We start from the raw sequence: 16249 nt of genomic DNA, 5'->3' as shown, positions 1-16249 counted from the left end.
GCAAGTCCCTGCAGCAATGTTCCAACATCTAGGAGGCTGTTATGGCAGCAAAAGGGGGGACCAACTCCATATTAATGCAAATTATTTTGGAATGAGATGTTTGATGAGCTGGTGTCCACATACTTTTGGTCATGTATTGTATGTGGACCGATGGTCTTCACATCACTGCTTATTATTCTAGGTGTTCTACTGTCACCCCATGGACAAACCTAGTACTTCAGGACTGAAAAGGTTGATACACATACCCATTGGGACAAAAGTTTACACTAGCAGTTACTGTTATGCATTTCTTCTAATAGAAGTTATACTGATTTCATATTCATTGAAGTTATTCACCTAATCAAACAGCGAATGAGTATTGACCTAATTGACACTGATCCAGTGTGTCATCATACTTTTACGTTGTATATGTTTATGGCATTGTTTCTCATAACTTTGGATATAATAATCCTAAAAAATTTATTATGATTAGGTAATAAAAATTGCTATGATTCACTGTCCAGGCTTGCAGTAAGTAGAATAGAATTTGTGCAATATGCATGATTTTTTTAACGCATTATACTAAATTAATCTTCTGGACATAAAAAGCATCAGCTTGACATTTAGGTAATCGTAAAACGTGCAATGTCACAGCTTTCATATTTGGTTTCAGGGGCTATGCGCTGTAGTGCTTAGCATCTGATTGTAATTTGTACATATTTACATAATGTTAGTAACATGGTTTGCAGGATTTTGTTTAGAATTAAATTGTGCCCAATAGCATGCAAATACATTCATTTTGATTGAAACTTAGGGGTCAGCAGGGATCATGTCCAGTGGCGGTTTTAGCATGGTGGGGCAAACCCCCCAAAAATGTGGGAAGCATGCCAGCAAAGCCACTACACAACACTAAACAATACATTAATTGCACTATAATGGTGACAAACGGTGCCCACAAACTGTTAGGGCCTACATAAAGCTGTCCCAACAGCAGTCCCAACACCTTACCGCTGCTACACCTGGCTTTCAGCAGAGCCTTGTCTGGCATCGGAACAGTTCATTCAGCCTCATTTACTGCCTTTTAAAAAAACATAGCTGATATGGCTGACTTGATTATCAAATGTGGTTTCTACTGACAATTGAGATGTACAAACTATGGCATAAGGGGACCACAAGAAGCAATCCGCAATTTCGATTAAGACATTAATGAGCGAGCGACGACAGACATAGTCAATATAACTATTTGTTCAGCACTTTTGAAATCAATAAGTGCATCGAGGACGTCATCCCCACAGTGACTGTACGTACATACCCCAACCAGAAGCCATGGATTATAGGCAACATTCGCACTGAGCTAAAGGCTAGAGCTGCCGCTTTCAAGGTAAGGACTCTAACCCGGAAGCTTATAAGAAATCCTGCTATGCCCTCTGACGAACCACCTAACAGGCAAAGCGCCAATACACGGCTAAGATTGAATCGTACTACACCGGCTCCGATGCTCGTCTTATGTGGCAGGGCTTGCAAACTATTACAGACTACAAAGGGAAGCATGAGAGCATCAGCTGTTCAGGACGACTGTGTGATCACGCTCCCCGTAGCCGACGTGAGTAAGACCTTTAAACAGATCAACATTCACAAGGGGCCAGACAGATTACCAGGAAGTGTGCTCTGGGCATGTGCTGACCAACTGGCAGGTGTCTTCACTGACATTTTTAACAGGTCCCTGATTGAGTCTGTAATAACAACATGTTTCAAGCAGACCACCATAGTCCCTGTGCCCAAGCACACTAAGGCAACCTGCCTGAATGACTACAGACCCGTAGCACTCACGTCTGTAGCCTTGAAGTGCTTCGAAAGTGGCTCACATCAACACCATCAACACCATTATCCCAGAAACCCTAGACTCACTCCAATTTGCATAGCGCCCAAACAGATCCACAGATAATGCAATCTCTATTGCACTCCACACTTCCCTTTCCCACCTGGACAAAAGGATCACCTACGTGAGAATGCTATTCATTGACTACAGCTCAGCGTTCAACACCATAGTATACTCAAAGCTCATCACTAAGCTAAGGACCCTGGGACTAAACACCTCCCTCTGCAAGTGGATCCTGGACTTCCTGACGGGCCGCCCCCAGGTGGTGAGGGTAGGTAGCAACACATCTGCCACGCTGATCCTCAACAGTGGAGCCCCTCAGGGGTGCTTGCTCAGTCCCCTCCTGAAGAGGGCATGAGAAAGCCTATTCCCCCTCAGGGAATTAAAAAGATCCTCAAAAGGTTCTACAGCTGCAACATCGAGAGCATCCTGACTGGTTGCATCATTGCCTGGTACGGCAACTGCTCGGCCTCCGACCGCAAGGCACTACAGAGGGAAGTGCGTACTGCCCAGTGCATCTTTAAGCTGCCTGCCACCCAGGACCTCTACACTTGGCGGTGTCAGAGGAAGGCCCTAAAAATTGTCAAAGACTCCAGCCACCCCAGTCATAGACTGTTCTCTCTACTACCGCATGGCAAGCGGTACCGGAGCACCAAGTCTAGGACCAAAAGGCTTCTCAATAGCTTTTACCCCCTAGCCATAAGACTCCTGAATCAAATGGCTACACGGACTATATGCATTGTGTCCCCCCCCCCCCCAACCCCTCTTTTATGCTGCTGCTACTCTCTGTTTGTCATACATGCATAGTCACTTTAACATGTACATACTACCTCAATTAGCCTGACTAACCGGTGCCTGTATATAGCCTCGCTACTGTATATAGCCTCGCCACTGTTATTTTTCACTGTCTTTTTACTTTTGTTTGTATTTCTTTACTTATCTATTGTTCACCTAATACCTGTTTTTACTTAAACATGGTACTGTTGGTTAGGGTCTGTAAGGAAGCATTTCACTGTAAGGTCTACACCTGTTGTATTTGCCGCACGTGACAAATAAACTTTGATTTGAAAAGAGAAGCATGTCATATCTATAGCAGAGGTGTCAGTGCTTTCTGGACAGAAAACACCCACTCCTGCAGGGAGAAAAAGAAAAAGACGGGGCACGGAAGGCTGTGACAGAACCAGTAACTGTGGAAACTGTGGAAAGGTGAGAAATAACAGTCCACTGTGTCAAGGAAGATCATTCCTTTCTTACTGGCCTTTTTGCCCAAAATTTGCTTATAGCAGTGAAGCAAACTGGCTGTGGCAGTCAATGGATTCAATAGGATTAGAACAATTATTTTTTGTCCCAGGGCCCCTTAAGACTTTTAACCAACTGTACACTTTGTCACTTTTAGGACATGTGGTGTTTCCTTTCATCATTCACATTTTTGTTTAAGTCTTCACAGCGAGAGAGAACTTGTCTTCTCCCTGAAATAGGTTACCATGCAGCTTTCCTGCCAGCAGTGATTCAGATGTCTAGAAATGTATTGTATGGGGCCCTCATGCCGTTCTCGCTAGTACTCTTCAGGCAGGCATGGACCGATGTGGTTGATAAGGATGAGCTCTTTGCACAAAAGGGTAAAGCTGGCACCAAGACTGTCACTCAGGACAGATGGCACACATAGTTCACTAATACAAGGGGGAGGACAGCCTTCCAGTACTACCACCCTCTTTCCTTGTCCACAACCATCCAAACTGCAAGTGGGAGACAAACAAACTAATGTGGTGCTCAAACAAATTACTTTTCACTGGAAGACGAAATGTAAGGGCTTAGAATGTCAAAACCTCAGGATTCACACCAGAAGTGTGTTAAATGCCATTTTGCCATGGACATTTTGGATATCATATGATGGCTCTGCTTAGCCTGGCTGACACAACTCACGTTACTCACAGTAAGGGAGAGCTGTGAGAGACTGGTCTGAACAGGAGGCCGTTATAAAATGAAGTATTCACGCAGAGTTGTGCGCTTTGATTGGTTATCTCATTGGCTATCTTTTTCTTTCCTGGGGGTTGAGAACTCACCTTATTTGGATTGGCCCTCGGGCTGTGTGTGGTTGTCCACCTGGGTTTTAGTGAGAAAGACACAGAGGAGAACCAATCAATAAAAAATCACATCCCCTTCATTATCAACGCATCGTGCCAACAACATCAAAAAGCCTTTACAGACTCTGAATTCAGAGTCTGTAAAGGCCGTCTAGGGATTTAATTGTTTGAAAAGTAATTGGAGACGGTAACATAATTATTTTCCATTTTTTACAATATAGACCTATAGCCATATCAGTAATGCACTATAATAATTCCAAGTTATGTGCATTGTATCCCAGGTCAGGTGTATGGCAAAGATGACCTGAGTAGTCCCTCTTCTGGTATGGCCACACTCTTTTCATGACACTTCGAGAGGTAGTGATTTTTTTAACAGATTAGGATAACATTTTTGCTAACCTTTTCCCTAACCTTAACCTGCTACGTTAATTATCCTAACCTGCTGCGTAAGTTCTCCTAACCTGCTACGAAAAAGTTGCTTCCTTATCGAAGTGGCATGAAAATAGTGTTTCCCACCTACAGATGCTGATTTAGCTGAGGTCAGCAAGAATGGGTCTGGCAGTGCAGCTGAACCATCTTATCTACAGAGGTAACATACCAAGTGGCACCCTATTCCCTATATAGTGCACTACTTTTGACCAGAGCCCAACACTATAAAGAGAATAGGGTGCCATTCAGAAAGAATTTAACGATTTTACACTGTTATTCCCACTGAGAACAGACCAGTTGATGATCAGTGTAGGCCAATAAGAAAATACAATGCGTATAGTGTCCTGTGCAGTAAAGTGGAATATTTAGCATCGTTTGCAATTTTTCCTAATCATATTCATCATCCCGTTAACTGAGTTATTGCATTCCATAGTGCTTCTATAATTAGCTATACAGTCTGATCTCATAATTTTGCCCATGTGCCTCTGCGAACCTTTCCATGAGATGGAAAAGGAAACTGCAAAGAATATTTTGTTCGACAGTGTAGGCTATGCCATGTATATATCTCGCAAACTACTAATACTACTACTAATACAATTGAAACTATATATTTTACATGGCTTGATTCAACCATCACTTTGCGGGTGGTGTGTGGCAGCCTCAGACTTCCGCTGGCAGTGCAGATTCAGCAAAGCAGGTCATCTTCACTGAGCCTCTCGACTCACCAGCTATTTAAACATCCCAAAGCCGGATACAGACCAAGGCGCTGCCTTTCGAAGGCTCTTTAAATTTAAACAGGGATTTTGTGAAACAGGCCGGCGGACATTCGCAAGTCAACCAGGTAGCAGTATTTATGGCTGTATAACAAGTCGCGGAGAGGTACCGCGGTTGGACCAGTGCAGTCAAGGTTGTTAACGTGAGTATAAAAACATCCACTGTTTTACCGAATGACTCATATGGTGGGGACATCTTGCCGCATCATCAATGCGGTTTAGTAGGCTATAATGTGGGCTTGTGTCATCGAAACTGTTATGACTTCTCCCATATTGTCGACAACAAGCTATCATTTGTGTTTTTGGAGCATGACTTTGATCATGCAGTAGTATTAGCATCAAAAGTCAAATAGCAGGTGTACAATAATAATCCAGCATGTAATTTCGCTACAAACTAACGTCATGTCGTCATACATCTGGAATGGTACATACAGTATGAAGAAAACATTGTTTTTATTTTTTGTAAATGTAATACATTTGACTGCTGTCTTTGAAATAGTTTAAGGAGTCATAAAGTTATGGGAATGGGGAAGATTGAGAAAACACAAACCACTACCAATGTAAATCTGTGCAGATAGAGCCAACAGATAGTTGTGGTGCAGAAGTTCCCCTCAGAAGACAATTAGATCAGTGGGCTTCTCAAGATTTTAATAGAATAGTAGGACCGTTTCCGCGACCTCTGTTATCATACTGCATAGGTGATAAAATATGGTGCTATCCTTTCCCCTGTCAAAGGGCCGCTACAAACTGTGTTTACATTATCCAATTATTTGCTCTGTCATTTGTGGCATAGAGAAAATTAGAGGAGGAAAAGGAGTTGTCTAAGACTATTGAGACACATCCATCCACGTGTACTTTCTACAATTTTTGGCCTCACTCAATGATCTGAGAGTGATTTGTGCACTGCCAAAGTCGATTCAAATGGACCAACACTGATTGATTTTCCGTGTTTATTTTACATCCAGAGAACTTTCAGGAGTAGCATAACCTGTAAAACTCCTCAAGGTTTTGCCTAGGAACTCAAACAGTTGCCTTCATCTTGGACATGCTTGGGTGCAATCCAGGCAGAAGGCAATGTTGCTCTGAATAGAATAATGTAATTTAGGGATAAGGAACTAATTTGGGGATGACTTCCCGAGATGGTTACTTTTATTACTTGTAATATCTTGGTGGAAAGTGGACACACACTGATGACTCTGACATGGACAAACATATTAGTTGTTGATAGGCTGACAAAGTACAATGAATGATACAGTATAAGAGCAATAGAGCCCCGGTGGAGGTGTCATAATACCCATAAAACCTAGCGGTCAAACCATTTTTCCCATAGTACATTTTAGAAACACTTAAAATAAGGGCTGTGTTTCGTGTAGGCTTTCCCTGGCGTGACATTTTGATAACCATGTAAATCTCTATTGGACAAGGTGGCTTCATCAACATATTCAGCTCTATTTACTCTCAGATCTGATAATGCTAATTCGCATCAAAGTAGACATGCAAGGCTACAAATCCCTGTTAGCTCCTGCACGTCATTTCTAGCTGACACCTTTGCTAACAGGTATTGTGGCAATTTAAAACTTGCACAAGACAGTTCACAGAATTGTCAATTTAAAGAAATGTAGCCAATTTATTCATTAATACATTTAACTAACATTAGATCCAGAGTCTTAACCTTAGCCTTGTTTCGGCAGTCTTGTCCAGATCATCAAGGCATTTGTAGTTCTTTATGATAGCCACATTAGCAGCTAATTAGCATTTCATTTTTAGGGAGTAAATACAGTTGAATATATTGATAAAAGTCACCTTGTCCTAGAGAGATTTACACAGTTATCAAAACGTCATGCCAGTCCTTATTTTAAAACGAAACACAGCCCTTATTTGAAGTATTTCTATAATCCCCTATGGAAAAAATGTATGGTGGAAAAAGGATTGGAGCCATTTCCTTGTTTGACCGCTAGGTTTTATGGTTATTTTGACTCATAATGTGGTACTCTATCCCTTGTGATTTAGGCCAGTGCTGTTATTTTCAGTGCACCTTCTGCGGCATTCTCAATGTATAATTCAAGAACCTGTTATAACACGGTTGCTGCACAGGTCTCTTCAGAGATGTTCTATCGGGTTCAAGTCCAGGCTCTGGCTGGGCCACTCAAGGAAATTCAGAGACTTGACCCAAAACCACTCCTGCGTTGTCTTGGCTTTGTGCTTAGAGTTGTTGAACTGTTGGAAGGTGAACCTTCGCCCCAGTTTGAGATCTTGAGTGCGCAGGAGCAGGTTTTCATCAAGGATCTCTACTTTGCTCCGCTCATCTTTCCCTCGATCCTGACTTGTCTCCCAGTCCCTGCCGCTGAAAAACATCCCCACAGCATGATGCTGTCACCACCATGGTTCACTGTAAGAATGGTGCCAGGTTTCCTACAGACATGATGCTTGGCATTAAGGCCAAATAGTTCAATCTTGGTTTCATCAGACCAAAGAATCTTGTTTCTTATGGTCTGAGATTCTTTAGGTGGCTTTTGGCAAACTCCAAGTGGGCTGTCATGCTCCTTTTTACTGAGGAGTGGCTTCCATCTGGCCACTTTACCATAAAGGACTAATTGGTAGATTGCTGCAGAGATGGTTGTTCTTCTGGAAGGTTCTCCCATCTCCACAGAGGAACTCTAGAGCTCTATCAGAGTGACCATGGTTTTCTTGGTCACCTCCCTGACCAAGGCCCTTCTCCCCCAATTGCTCAGTTTGGCCGGGCGGCCATTGTGTTCTTGGGGACCTTCAATGCTGCGGAAATGTTTTGGTACCCTTCCCCAGATCTGTACCTCGGCACAATCCTGTCTCGGAGCTCTCCAGACAATTTCTTTGATCTCATGCCTTGGTGTTTGCTCAATTTCGAGTCTCATAGCAAAGGGTCTGAATACTTATGTAAATAAGGTATTTATGATTTTTTATTTTTAATATATTTGCAAAAATTTCTAATAGCTAATTATAAGGCTAATACTGAATTTAATGTATTACCTGAAAGAGGTAGGCTAGGACATTAATTTGCATTTTATTGCATGACATAAGTAGTTGATATATCAGAAAAGCAGAACTTAATATTTGGTACAGAAACCTTTGTTTGCAATTACAGAGATCATACGTTTCCTGTAGTTCTTGACCAGGTTTGCACACACTGCAGCAGGGACTTTGTCCCACTCCTCCATACAGACCTTCTCCAGATCCTTCAGGTTTCGGGGGTGTTGCTGGGCAGTACGGACTTTCAGCTCCCTCCAAAGATTTTCTATTGGGTTCAGGTCTGGAGACTGGCTAGGCCACTCCAGGACCTTTCTTACAGAGGCACTCCTTAGTTGCCCTGGCTGTGTGTTTCGGTACGTTGTCATGCTGGAAGACCCAGCCACGACCCATCTTCAATGCTCTTACTGAGGGAAGGAGGTTGTTGGCCAAGATCTCGCGATTCATGGCCTCATCCATCCTCCCCTCAATACGGTGCAGTCGTCCTGTCCCCTTTGCAGAAAAGCATCCCCAAAGAATGATGTTTCCACCTCCATGCTTCACGGTTGGGATGGTGTTCTTGGGGTTGTACTCATCCTTCTTCTTCCTCCAAACACGGCGAGTGGAGTTTAGACCAAAAAGCTCTATTTTTGTCTCATCAGACCACATGACCTTCTCCCATTCCTCCTCTGGATCATCCAGATGGTCATTAGCAAACTTCAGACGGGCCTGGACATGCGCTGGCTTGAGCAGGGGGACCTTGCGTGCGCTGCAAGATTTTAATCCATGACGGCATAGTGTGTTACTAATGGTTTTCTTTGAGACTGTGGTCCCAGCTCTCTTCAGGTCATTGACCAGGTCCTACCGTGTAGTTCTGGGCTGATCCCTCACCTTCCTCATGATCATTGATGCCCCACGAGGTGAGATCTTGCATGGAGCCCCAGACCGAGGGTGATTGACCGTCATCTTGAACTTCTTCCATTTTCTTATAATTGTGCCAACAGTTGTTGCCTTCTCACCAAGCTGCTTGCCTATTGTCCTGTAGCTCATCCCAGCCTTGTGCAGGTCTACAATTTTATCAGCTCTCACAGCTCTTACACTCTTACACAGCTCTCTGGTCTTGGCCATTGTGGAGAGGTTGTAGACTGTTTGATTGAGTGTGTGGACAGGTGTCTTTTATACAGGTAACGAGTTCAAACAGGTGCAGTTAATACAGGTAATGAGTGGAGAACAGGGGGGCTTCTTAAAGAAAAACTAACAGGTCTGTGAGAGCCGGAATTCTTACTGGTTGGTAGGTGATCAAATACTTATGTCATGCAATACAATGCAAATTAATTACTTAAAAATCATACAATGTGATTTTCTGGATTTTTGTTTTAGATTCTGTCTCTCACAGTTGAAGTGTACCTATGATAACAATTACAGACCTCTACATGCTTTGTAAGTAGGAAAACCTGCAAAAATCGGCAGTGTATCAAATACTTGTTCTCCCAACTGTATATGGGATTTATTTTAAGACATTTTGCTTAATTAACTTGATTAATATTTTGGTGTTTCTATTCCAAGAAAAATGAAACCCTCAGGGTTTCCGTTAGGATGGAACGGAAAATATGGCTCTGTACAACGTGACGGTCGGGAGGAGGCTACAGTACTACAGGATAACTTTTCCATACCCTAATTGTAGTCTAACCAATATCCAAACGGAGATTCCGGGAAAATAAAAATCTCAGTGATTGTGTCCACTCGTGGTATCTCTCTTCGGTTACACATCCTTGAAATAGCAGAACAGCATAATGGTCCGGATGGCCCTTGCTGTGCCTGGTGAGCAGTTGGTCAAGTTCTGTTGTCAGAAGAGGAATGGAAATGTAAGGGTGACATTTCCATTCGACGACCTGACGAACCTTGCAGGTATGTTGACTCTGCCTGTCGGAGGTGGAGTTCCAGAGCTCACAGGTGTGCCTGGCATGGATTGTGACTCCATCTCGTTCCTCGCCATCTTCAACGCGTCATTCGCCGCCAATGCCGCCTGACTCTCCGCCAATGCCGCCTGACTCTCCCCCAATGCCGCCTGCCTCTCCGCCAATGCCGCCTGGCTCTGGACTAATGCATCAGCTGTCGTCCGTATTTCTGCCCTCAGATAATGTTTCTCTTTCTGCTGGTCTGCCTTCAATTACTCAATCTCGGTCTTCAAAGTTTGAATCTGATCCATGTGCACCTTCATCAGATGAGCAGAATGGTACCGCCCTGAGCCCCCATCGATTACAATGGCCTATGATAGAAACGGTTGATCAATTAAGAATTAAGTGACTCCAACACACAAATGATTTCTTGGCAACCATGCGTTTTTTGGTGCGGCCCTTTGTCCACTGATCTCCACAAATGGTTGTCGGCATAGTTGTATGCTCTGCAAAAACACATTCACGTTTTTAGTACACAATTATTATTTTTATTTTTATTTAACGTTTATTTAACTATCGATTTTATTGCACAGTATGCCTACACATTGATAGGCTATATACATTTCTTTAAAGAAAATGCACTGAACCCAAAATGCCTTTTAGTTTAGGTTCCGGCTCATTTTCAAGTCCTCTGGTGGTTACGGTCCTAACCCTGGAACGGGTAGCACCATAGGAAGAAGCTGGCTTGATGAAACTGATGTCCATTTTGTCTGTTCTCTTTGGTCGCAATGTAATTTTTTTTTTGATAAACAGCTCGTGTTTGAATGGTAACTGTATTAAGGGCGGGGTGAGGAGTACTGGAAAGGTGTGACTTTCAGTTTACAATAGGCCATAAGTATACAGCAGATTGCCGATTGTCCTCACTTTGATTATGCTATAGCAACATACTGTAGCACCATGACCAGGATCTCTATTAATTTAAGTGAGCAGATTAGGGCTTTCAGGATGAACGGAACATCTAGTACAGAGTTTCCTCATCCTCATCATTCAGTTTATTGAAATTTCATTTTCAAGTCGTGCACAATTATCAGTTTCTATTTGGTTTATGTTGCCCATTCATTGCCAGTTAGAGACATATTAGTGCCTTGGGACCCAAAAGCAAAATCAGTGCTCTAACTCCCCCTTGCACTGGTCTGGAGCAATGAAGAAGTGACGCAGGGTACCGTACTAAACCACAAATTAACTCTTAAATCCCGCAGCATCATCTCAAAACTTTTAGTTGAGCAACCACTGTAGACATGTCTTATATTGGCAGAAATTATACATTCTTGTTCATCTAACGGCAGTGTCCAATTTACACTAGCTATTACATTAAAAAAGACCATGCTCTTGTTAGAGGATAGTGCACAACAACAGAACACTTTAATCATGGCAACTGTTTTGACACATTCACCAGTGAAGGTGAATGTACTTACATTCAGTAATCTTGATCTGATTTGTCATCCTGAGGGTCCCAGAGATAAAATGTATATATGTATAGTTTTGTTTGAACAAATAAATGTTTATATTCAAATGTAGAACTGGGTTCTACAGTTTGACCCCACTGCTGTCTCTGCCCCCCCCCCCCCGGCCATCTAGATTAGTGAAGGTTAATGTGTTTTATGTAAGTAAGCTAATTATCCATCATGTATTACATTCCTGGGAGTGTGTAAACTTAAATGTTTTATTACCATAGCATTTTTGTATGTTCTCTATGTACTTGAAAATGTATGAATTGACCAGTTCGGCACATTTGGGCAAACTTCTGGCAGACTTGATACAAAATGTTGTGTAGTGATGTAATTCTTCACTGGATCAGTCTAAAACTTTGCACACACACGGCTGCCATCTTGTGGACAACATCTAAATTACACCTAAAATCCTATCTGAATGATGGCCTTTCTCTTGCATTTCAAATATGATGAAAAACAAATAATAATAGAAAACACATGTTTCTTTTGTTTGTATTATCTTTTAATTGATCTAATGTGTTAAATTCTCCTATATTAATTTCAAATTTACACAATCTTCAAAGACCCATTTGCGACCAAGCTTTAACTTTCTGACTGATGTCTTGAGAAGTTGCTTCAATGAATCGTCATCATTTTCCTCCCTCATGATGCCATCTATTTTGTGAAGTGCACCAGTCCCTCCTGCAGCAAAGCACCCCCACAAGATGATGCTGCCACCCCCGTGCTTCACGGTTGGGATGGTGTTCTTCAGCTTGCAAGCCTCTCCCTTTTTCCTCCAAACATAACGATGGTCATTATGGCCAAACAGTTCTATTTTTGTTTCATCAGATCAGAGGACATTTCTCCAAAAAGTATGATCTTTGTCCCCATGTGCAATTGCAAACCGCAGTCTGGCTTTTTATGGCAGGTTTTGAAGCAGTGGCTTCTTCCTTGCTGAGCAGCCTTTCAGGTTATGTTGATATAGGACTCGTTTTACTGTGGATATAGATACTTTTGTACCTGTTTCCTCCAGCATCTTCACAAGGTCCTTTGCTGTTCTGGGATTGATTTGCATTTTTCACACCAAAGTACGTTCATCTCTAGGAGACGGAACGCATCTCCTTCCTGAGCGGTATGACGGCTGCGTGGTCCCATGGTGATTATACTTGCGTACTATTGTTTGTACAGATGAAAGTGGTACCTTCAGGTGTTTTGAAATTGCTCCCAAGGATGAACCAGACTCGTGGAGTGGTTGAAAAACGAGTTTTGAGTTTTAATGACTCCATCCTAAGTGTATGTAAACTTCCGACTTTTTAACTGTATATGGGCAAATAAAACTCAGAGAATAAAAATGGAAGTTTTATGTTGAGGGTGGTTTTAACATCCCGTACTTGGAATTATATCAACTCGCCACCCAATGATATTACTTGAGACCTATTTCTAAATGTACTAAAGAGGAACAATTGGTACATATTGAAAATGTGCATGCTCACCCCCAGAATTTTTTCACTTGTCTATTTTCAATGGATACACATAAACATTAACAACTTCATAGTTAACAATGTGTAAGAAAATTAAACGAATTCTACAAGAACCAATATCACTCCCCAAAAGCACAGCCATATGAAACAATACTTGGATAACTTTTCAGAATGCAGCAATAAATTGGTCCACATGGAAAACTACAGTCATAGAAACCGTATGAATGGAAAATATTTGGATTTCCCTCAACTGCAAGATAAAGAATGGTTGGCTGATTTTTGCCTTCACCGTGGACATCATGGCCCTCATGAATGAACTGAATTCCAAACTACAAGAGAAGGGCCTTTTTGCACATCAGATGTACAGCCTTGTCAAAGCCTTCAAGGGAAAATGACTCCTCCTGACCCGCCAAGTAGAAGCCAACAATCTCATCCACCTTCCAACACTAATAGTCTGTTCCCTATGAGATGACCAGAGGGAGAAGTATACATCGCTGCTGCGTGCTTTGAACGGTGAGTTTTCTCGTCGTTTTGAGGATTTCAAAGTGTTGGAAAATGACATGCTGTTGGTTTCCTCTCCTTTCACCTTCAATGTGGATAACACTCCCACTGACCTGCAACTTGAGCTTATTGATCTTCAGTCTGCTGCAGTGATTGGAGAACTATGACGAGGTTCTATGCATCTCTCGATTAACAAAACTTTCCAAAGATTAGGAGTTATGCTCAGAAGATGTTTGTACTGCTTTGGTCAACCTATGTATGTGAACAGACATTTTCAGTAACGAAGTATAACAAGTCAAGGCACAGATCATCTCTTACTGACTCTCACCTCTCAATGCCCATCAGAGACTTCACTCATCAGACTGGCTGAGTAGTTGAAATGTAATGTTGAGCTCTCTCTCTTTCTTGAAAATACATACCAAAAGGAAAACATGGATGGGGTTTATTTCTGTGCATGTTAAAAAAGTTAAATAAGTAGCAGATCTGGATGTAATTTACAGTAGATATATCTGTCAACACAGTCATACACATGATGTATAATCCTGTAAAATGATTCTGGCCCACGATGGCAAAAATATATTCTAATGTGCCCCTCCATTCAAAATATTTGCCCAGGCCTGTACTACACATATATTTTTCCTTGTGTTGCTCATGCAGGCCATGGAGGAGCTGAAGGAAAGTACTAAGAGGTATCCGTTGTTGCGGGCTGCATCTGAGGAGAGCTCCAGTGAGCTAAGCAGCTTTCCATTCCCAGGAGACACTCTGCCCTGGAACCTCCCTAAACACCACCGGATCAAACGCTCCAAGTCTGCTTCTGGAGACGTGCACGTGCACGTGCTGGACCCGGCGGAGAGGGCTGTCTTTCGTATCGCAGGTAAGCTTGAATTAAAAGTGGGACACACACGCAGAGGACTGAGTCAGAAATAATGTTTTTCTTAATTGGCCTGCCTGGTAAAAATAAAGGTAAAATTAATTCACAAATAATCATACACACACACGCACAGATCATTCATCAGATACACTATACTACACCAGTCGTCACAAACTTTTGGACAAGAGCAGAAGATTGATTCATTCACCTTAACAGGCGCCTTCATAAATGTTCTCTAAGTGTTTTATACAGCTTGTGATTCAGTAATGACATTTCCATTGCATTGCTAATGAGGCTTTAGGAGCTAAGCTATTATGGTAACAACTCTAAGATGCCAATTTGAATCCAATAGGGAGTATTAGGCTGTCCAGAGCCTGTCTCTGTCAATCTCAGTGCTCTCCTTCCTTGGCCCCAAATTCAAGTTCACCAAATGGCACCCAAATGGCACCCTATTCCCTATATAGTGAACTACTTTTGACCAGAGCCCATAGGGAATAGGGTGCCATTTGGGATGCATTCTGGGTCTGGCCACTGATATTGTGGTGTGATTATGTTGCTGTGTCAGCAGGCACTGACTGGATGGCAGTGTTCATATTCTCTCTTTGGAATAAACAGTATTGATTTGATTCAGTGGGATGGTGTCCTGAGACTACAGAAGCAGTGGGACTGGATATCCTCCCTGGTCTGCAACAGTATAATATGTCAGGAAGCACACTCAGAAATGGTCGATTTGGAAAATGCAATTTGGAGATACAGTTGGTTTCTTTTGAAAGCTTTTTCTGTTTGTTTATGTTCACTCAGCTGCACCGCAGCAGGTAGCCTCGAGGTTACAGCGTTGGGTGGTTGTACCCTTACTCAAGGCACTTAACCACAATTTCTCCAAGGACACCGGTTAATTGGCTGACCCTAGCTGTGACCCCATTTTCCACAGGTTTCTCAGGGGGAGTTGGGATGTGCAAAAAATGCATTTCCAAATTGCACAAATATAACCACCTATACAATTTTGACATGTGTTATTGTATGAAACATTTATTGCAAAGCTATTATCTATTCTAATCTGCTTAGTTATGTCTGTTTGAACATACCTTTCTGCTGGCTCTTTCCTGCACAGGGATGGGTGGAACAAGTAGGCTCTCTTGGCTATCACCCTGTGGCTCTCTGGTGGTCTCCTTGCAGTGAAGACCCCTGAGTTTCAGAGAATTATGCTACACAGCTATGACCTAGAAAAGGATCTATATGGCTGTTGAACATGTGATAGAGGGCAATAGGGTTTAATTGACCCATTTCTGTAGGCTAATTGGGCTAAAGAAGTAGGTTGAGAGGAATTGATAATACCCAGACAGATGCTCATTGAAATTAAATGGTATGACCAGGGCACCTAAGCATACGTTTATTAGGTACACCCATCTAGTACCGGGTCGGACCCCCCTTTGCCTCCAGAATATCCTGAATTCTTCGGTGAATGGAAACGTTGCTCAATTGGTATCAAGGGACCTAATGTGTGCCAGAAACATTCCCCTCACCATTACACCACCACCACCAGCCTGTACCGTTGGCACCAGGCAGGATGGGACCATGGATTCATGTAGCTTATGCCAAATCCTGACTCTGCCAACAGCATGACGCAACAGGAACCGGGATTTGTCAGACCAGGTTTCTCCACTCCTCAATAGTCCAATGTTCAGGATCGCTTCCCCACTGGAGCCGCTTCTTGTTTTTAGCTGATAGGAGTAGAAGCCAGTGTGGTCGTCTGCTGCAATAGCCAATCTCTGTTAAGTTGTGCATTCCTAGATGCTTTTCTGCACACCACTGTTGTACTGCGCCACTATTTGCCTGTTTGTGGCCCGTGTTTATCAGTTGATGTTATTCTTCAATAACACAG

At 42.5% G+C, this 16249-nt stretch overlaps 1 protein-coding gene across 1 annotated transcript in view; it reads left to right on the top strand.

Annotated features, from left to right (window-relative positions):
• The first annotated feature begins 4918 nt into the window (after positions 1–4918).
• LOC139558923 (microtubule-actin cross-linking factor 1-like) overlaps positions 4919–16249 on the top strand; it is a 92896-nt gene continuing 81565 nt past the window's right edge. Inside the window, exons 1-2 of the mRNA XM_071374425.1 lie at positions 4919–5287; positions 14154–14370. Of these exons, the coding sequence (XP_071230526.1) occupies positions 14157–14370 (214 nt within the window). The 5' untranslated portion in view covers positions 4919–5287; positions 14154–14156. The remainder of the gene's footprint in view (positions 5288–14153; positions 14371–16249) is intronic.

Source organism: Salvelinus alpinus, chromosome 29 (assembly GCF_045679555.1).
Source record: "Salvelinus alpinus chromosome 29, SLU_Salpinus.1, whole genome shotgun sequence".
Lineage (NCBI taxonomy): Eukaryota > Metazoa > Chordata > Actinopteri > Salmoniformes > Salmonidae > Salvelinus > Salvelinus alpinus.
The sequence above is the reverse complement of the archived record's forward strand: the minus strand, read 5'-3'. Positions and strand labels throughout refer to the sequence as shown.